General features: G+C 47.1%; 1 protein-coding gene across 1 annotated transcript in view; it reads right to left on the reverse strand.

The window, feature by feature from the left end:
- TMEM237 (transmembrane protein 237) overlaps nucleotides 1-6989 on the reverse strand; it is a gene marked incomplete at its 5' end in the record, with an annotated part of 34635 nt that overhangs the window by 25741 nt on the left and 1905 nt on the right. Inside the window, 2 exons of the mRNA XM_019553502.1 lie at nucleotides 2287-2343; nucleotides 5267-5277. Coding sequence (XP_019409047.1) covers nucleotides 2287-2343; nucleotides 5267-5277 — 68 coding nt within the window. The remainder of the gene's footprint in view (nucleotides 1-2286; nucleotides 2344-5266; nucleotides 5278-6989) is intronic.

Consider the following 6989-nt stretch of genomic DNA (forward strand, 5'->3'; position numbering starts at 1 on the left):
TATGGTGGGTGGGTGTGGAGGAGTGTGGGGCATTTGGTTGGGGTGGGGGCTGTGGGAGTGCGTGGGGTTATGGTGGGTGGGGTGGGAGAGAAAAAGAGACAGGGCTGGGCTGCTGGCTCTGTTGTGTGTGACTCTTGCGGCCTGCATGCCAGCCTCACATGATGCAGCCAGGCAGACCCCATGCCAAGGCTCTGTGCTCCTGCCTCCCCACCCTAGATCCCTGTTGGTCCCAGGGCACCTGCATGGTCACCACGCCCACCCACTGCCACCACTTTCCTGTCCTTTCCCAGTTTTGCTTCCCACAAGCTTGCTCACCACTGCTGCCACTTCCCACGGCCCCCGCTGCTCCCTACCCCTTCCCATGCCAGTGCCATTTCCTACACTGCTCCCTGCAGTCCCTGCCAGTCCCCATGCTGCTGCTGCTTTCCACAACCTCCACCGCTCCCCACTCCCCTGCTTCTTTCCCCACCACTCCCCATGGCCCCCCTGCCACCATTGCTTCCCACTCTGGCTCCAGCCCAACCCAGCAAGCACCACTGAACTCCCAGCTGCTGGGAGGCTCACAGCAGTTTTTCTCCCTCCCTCTGTCTGATCTTATCTTACTTTCCATTTGGATGCAGGGAGGGTGGTGAACAGGCTCCAGGGTTGCCAGGTCAGAAGCTGCAGAGCCGTTGACTGGTTGGGGGCCAGGGCAGGGCCAGCTTTGCTACTCAGCCTCTGGGGCTCCCCCTGGGTTCTGCTGCTGCTGGCTGCCTGTCATATCTGACGGGCAACCAGGGGCAGATGAAAATTAATTTTCTAAAATTTTTAGGGGCCCCATGGGCTGGATAGAATGGCCGGGTGGGCTGTATCTGGCCCGCGGGACATTTTCCACACCCCAGCCTAGAGGCAAATCACTCATCTTCAGACTGCAGTACTGCTGCAGCATTGCATCTGGCTTCTTAAAAGATGACACCAAAACCCTTTAGTTTTCCTGACTTGCACCTTCATTGAGTCTATGTCACTAGCTCAGCCTCTCAATAACTCTCTCTTAAACCATGTGCTCCACAGCTGCAGGGATTGCTGTGCTTTATTTGTATTCTGGTAATTTTTAAATTTTGGGGGCGCAATTCCACACAAAATCACAGGAAACATTTTTGCACGGAGATGGTGGAAACCTCCATTTTTTGCAGTTTCTGTGAAAAATCACAAAACCATGATTTAAGTGGGTCCCTAACTATTACGTGTCTCCAAACTCAATCAGCAGAGATTTTGTATAGTCATATATATTGTTGACAAAAACTATTAAAAATAGCACTGGATCAAGAATTGAGCTTACGGGAAACTCCACTACTAACGGTCCTATCAGGTTGCAACATTAAATCCACATGGAGATCTTTTAGCAAGATAGTTTTCAATCCACCTAATGGGTGATCTGTTGATTCTATGCTGCAATTTTTTTTTGTCAAGATGCCATGTAATATACCCTGAGCACAGTCACCTTTAAATCAACCTGACCTATAATCTTATCTGAAAATTAACAACCGTTTCCATGTTGACTTGCACAACTATATTTTTAGCCTCTAATCCTTTGTTGACAGAGTTCCAACCTAACTATTCCATTATTTTTCCCAGGAATGATATAAGACCAACTGTGTTGAAATGGATTCATGTTCAGTTCATTTAGCAATCAGATCAGTAATTAAAATGATCAATCTCAAAGAAAACTACTAGTTGTAGAGAACTGCCTTTAATTTTAGATAGACATAGATACTTTTAAATAGAAAAAAAACAGAGAGGTGAAAATTTAAACAATTTTTCTGTGGTATAAAAAACATTTCCTGTTTTATCAGGAACAAGAATGTATAGAAAAAAACCCAGCAATAATAATCTGAGTTAACCTTAACCTAATTCTAAATAATATCACTATAAAAAGGCACAACCTATGTGTATAACCAATAATGAAAGATTAGCCAAGACAACAACATTTTATTAGGTCAGGAATACATTCTATAAAACTATGTATGCACTTGTCAGGAGCTGAGCCAGAATACAAAGTTTTTCTAGCATACTTAATATTAAGTGTTGGGGCCTCTATGCAACCAACCAATGTGTTTGTCAGGAGCAGCAAACCAGGGATCATGTCCTGAGATGCCTTTTAGCACCACAATGCACCCCACAACATCTGGCAGCACCAACACCAGCAGCAAGAGCCTGTGCAGAATACTGGAAACACACTGTATAGAAAGGTTGGATTGGAGACGCTACAAAGAAGCAGCAAAGTGTTCAGTCTTGGCAGTCTCTTACCTAATGAATTCTTCCCTTTGGGTTTTCTTTTCTTTGGACGGCTGAGTGGAATTTCATCTGTACGACAGAAAATAAAGGGTTAGTTAAATACCACAGGGAACCTCTACTCTTTTTCTAACAATATATCTCAGTTGGGGAGTTTGGGCTTCCCCAACACACACACACTTCATGGAGGAAACATGGAGTATGTGTAACAAGGAACCTTTAGCCTGTTACTGTGGGAAAAGTACAGGGCCTGCAGGACCTGCAAGGACTCTTTAAAAGCAGGGTCTTTGTGGCCTAGAGAAAAGGCAGCTGCAACAGCCAGTAGCTCTACCCTGGGCAGTGGTGCATGCTGTGAGGACAGCAGCCAAAAAGTGGGCAGTTGGCAGGGCTGGGACTAACAAGTAACTCCTGTGCTTGAGCTAAACAATAAGCCAGGCTGATGGGATGGGGCTCAGAGGAATAAGTTGGCTTGCCAACAGGGGAATTCTAGCCCTGGCTGAGGAAGAAAAAGCACTCCCAGGCAAGCCACAGGGGTGCCCAGAAGCAACAAGGGAGGACCCTGGTGAATAAGGGCCATTTGCAGTAGCGGATTAAGATTTATTGGGACCCTCGGCAAACAGAAAATTGGAAGCCCCTCATACCCCCTTATAAACATGAACGTATCAAAAATGAATTAATACATAGACCCATTAAATATATTGTTCTGCCTATCCTCTAGGAGATTAAAATCAGCCTTTCAGCTGAAAGAAAATTGCAAGCGCTCTCCCAACCTAGTCCAGCACCCTCCAAATTCTTCACCTCAGGCTCTGAGGAACCCTGCCAAACTCTGCTTTAGGCTTGGACCACCAGGGCAGACAGTGTCTCCCTCCATGCTTCCTCCCCAGCTCCCTGATAGCAATGTTCCATTAAGAAGCTAGAGCTATATCACCTTTCCAGAAGAGCTCCCGTACGCTAACGGGAGGTGATAGAGTCCATCATCCTACTCTATCTTCCGTCATAAAAAAAGGGGGAGTCAGGTTCCTGGGTGCCACTAACTGCAGGAGGGACAGGATCTGTGCACAGTAGAAACTATCACAGGAAGCTCCTATGTTCCTGAGTTTAAGGAGGGGTTCCCTGAGTCTATGGGGGATGTCCTGAGTCTAAGGAGGGGTGCCTCGAGCCTATGGGGCAAGATGCCTTGAGTGTAAAGGTTTGAGAACCCCAGCTTCAGCTGTGAGGCAAAGGGCTGGATGAAAACATCCTTCCTCAGCCTTCCTGAGGGTTCATCCTGCTCCCTTTGAGCCCTGAGCTGGGCCAGACCCGGCCCACGGTCTTGCTCCATCTTTGCCACTTGGTTTCCACACAAACTCCACCTGGGCCGTCTTGGAAGGAGAGGCAGGAGGGCAACTGCAGCCCTGCTGCGGTCCCCCTGCGGAGCCCTATCACCTCCCAGGAGGGGACTCTTTCTTTTCCCCTCCCCTGAGGAGTGAGGGGCCAGCTATGCACCTAGTGCTGCAGCGCCCCCCTCCTGCCCAGGTGAGGTGTAGGTAGGGGCTCCAGTCACCCGAAGAGGTGAGAAGACAGGTGCTGGAGGCTTCCTAGCTGCCTGCCCCCCATGCCCCATCCATCCATCACCCCCTACCTCCAGCCTGGAGACCTGCACTGCCCCAGGGGCAGGATGAGTAAGACATCCCACTGCAGCAGCCCAGCTCCAGTGCTAGCCCCACTGTGGCTGGTGCCAGTGGGGTTTGGGTGAGGAGATATGCCCCTGACTGCTATTGCTGCCATAAGCCTGGCTGGACTATGCTGCCGCCACCCTGCGCAGCTACCTGCGCAGCACTGTACTGGACCATCCAGCACATTAGAGATTTTTCTTATGGGGCCCCTGATTGGTAGGGACCTGTGGGCCCGTACATTAATCCTCCCCTGGCCAAGAGGGGCTTTTTTTTTCCCTTTCTTTTGCTTTCTCCTTTTTCCCCAGACACAGGACCCCAGAGGGATAAAGGATTTCAGGCCTACATTGGGCTGTTTTGCAACTGCTTGAGAGGTGGTATTTTAATTGGAGTGGTTGCTTACATTTTTTTCTGTTTTACCATAGGACCAACAGCAACTGTGAGGGGAGACGGAGGTCACACTGCAGTGGGCCTAGAATGGAAGGTAGAAGCTAGAGCAAATAGACTCTAGCCAAGAGAATCAGGGCCTGGACAAGTATTAAAAGGGGGAAAACCAAGTAACCAGAATGAAACACAACTTTAAGGCTCAGGACAACCCCTGATCGTTGATTCCATCAAGGTTAAATACAGGGCTGTGGCTCAGAAGAGCTAGATGGGCTGGGGGAGATAGGGGCAGGCCAACTTGAAGTTATGACCTCCCAGCCAGACTAGGCCTGCTACAGTACATTAAAAAGAAAGAAAATATTATAATGATGCTCTAAAGAATAATAAAGCTCATTTAGAGCATACAGTCCAAGTTTAGATACCTCATCTCAAAACAGGCAACAGAGAATTAAGCAATCCAGAAAAGGACAACCAGAATTAACAATGGTAAGGTGTAGCCTGTGCAATGCATAACTGATTTTTTTCTTTTCCAAATTAAATCATTCTTCATCTGAAAAGGAGGATCTTCCCCAGTGTCTCATGTTGGGCAATCAAAAGCAATTGATACCTTTGAAGAACCTGGCCCACAAACACATAAAGCACTTAGGCAGCTTGGAGACATTTAAAAAAGCTCATTAAAGCACCTGATCTGTACAGATGTTGAGTGAGCCAGATCCAACTAACACACTGCCTCTTCTGGGCAAATGCAGAGCTCGGTGCAGGAGTGCACCAAGTTTAAATTATAGCACTGTGGGGTGGGGTTTGCAAGCAGCCTTAATAATTTATAAGTTAGCAACCTCCTGTTAGGCAAAACTTTAGAAGTTCACACATTTAACATTAAAAACAGCACCAAGAAAAATCAACAGGAACCTACAAGGACTCTGTATGGACAGAGTTTTGTTAACAATGAGCCAACTCACCATGGTTTCCACTTCAGTTCCAAGGTTTTCCCATTATATTGGAAAGAAGCATGAAAAAACAATAGTAAAGGACATGAACATTAGTGTTGAATCAGTTGCAATTCAGAACTGTACTAAAACTCAAAATGCAACGAACTTAAAGCATAAAAATGTATATGGTCTATTCACATCCCTTAACCTTTACTTTTTACAGTCATTTAAATATGACAACATTGAGGCTGCTTAGCAACACTGAAGACTGAACAGTCTGTCTGCCTCATATAACTAGGTACAGTTTCTTGATTGGTTAGCTGTAGATACGATTAAAAGCTTTTGTTAGACTATTTAATTAGAACTTGTCCGACTGTCTGATATGCATGAACCAAGGAAAGAAGCTATGAATTAGTCAGGCAAGCAGCTATTTCATGATCAGTATTCACAGTTTCCTCTGTGATGTTTATGAGTACAATGTTAGGGCTGTGCGAAGCTTTGGTCCCTGATTCGATTTGGCAGAGATTTGGCTTGATTCAGTGACCAAATCTCCAAATCGAATCAGAGGACCCTTTAATCTCTCCCACTCAAACTGGAACCCTCCAAATCAAATCGGAAAGATTTGGAGATTTGGACATAGACACAGCTTTAACTGTTTTTCTGCATACCTCTAGGCAGCAGGTGGCTCATGAATACTGTGATGCTGGGGCACGTAAAGAGTCCCACAGGCCCGCCCCCCTGCCCCCTTAGATCAGCAACTAACTAGTGCCACCTGGGTCTGGGGCGCACCCAGGGTCCCCCCATGGCTGATCACCGATTGCCGAGCTGGGGAAGGCGTGGGGGGTGGTCCCCCCAGCGCACTCCCCAGCAGACTCGGAAATGAACTGGAAGTACTTCCGGTCCATTTCCAGGATGGCTGTTTAGCAGTGGAGGGCCCCCGCCCCACACTCCTGTGGGACACTTCATGTGCCCCAGCATCGCAGCGATCACAAGCTGCACCTGGTACATCAAAGTATGCAGAAAAAACATTTAAAGCGGTGTCTATGTCCGAATCACTGATTCTCTGAATCAGCATTGAATCTTCAGATTCAGCCAAATCAAATCAGAGACAGTAATCTGAATCAACAAATCGAATCACTGTCCCTGATTTGGACCAAATCTGAACCCGAATCAAATGGGGCCCACTTTGCACACCCCTAATGTATATGTGCCTCCAAGTACTTTAAAGAATTTTGACATAACGGACCATAAAAATGCCCAATTCCCTTTCCTACCATCAAAACCTATCTTGATTTATGGAACATAGAAATCTAAGGGTAAAATCTTTCCAACTCCTGTGTCAATATGGCATATTCAGACTATTCTTATTCCCATGACAAGAATATGTCGGACACCAGTCTGATAAAAAAGTTTCTACTCAAAGCTCTCACAATCTAAAATACAGACAAGAGGAGACATTTGGAAGAGGAAGACAAGAAGTTGAAAATAAGTTAGTGAGACTGAAGTAGCCTTTTTGTCTTTTTGTCGTGCATCCCCAGGTGCATCTCAAGTAGAGCCAGGGAGGTGATCCTCCCCGTCTATGCGACGCTGGTCAGGCCACAGCTGGAGTACTGCGTCCAGTTCTGGGTGCCCCATTTCAGGAGGGATGTGGACAACATTGAAAGGGTCCAGAGGAGGGCCACCCGCATGATCCAGGGACAACAGGGCAGACCCTACATTGAAAGACTGTGGGACCTAAACCTGTTCAGCCTTC

Source organism: Crocodylus porosus, unplaced genomic scaffold (assembly GCF_001723895.1).
Source record: "Crocodylus porosus isolate Cpor-Errol unplaced genomic scaffold, CroPor_comp1, whole genome shotgun sequence".
In the NCBI taxonomy this organism is placed as follows: domain Eukaryota; kingdom Metazoa; phylum Chordata; order Crocodylia; family Crocodylidae; genus Crocodylus; species Crocodylus porosus.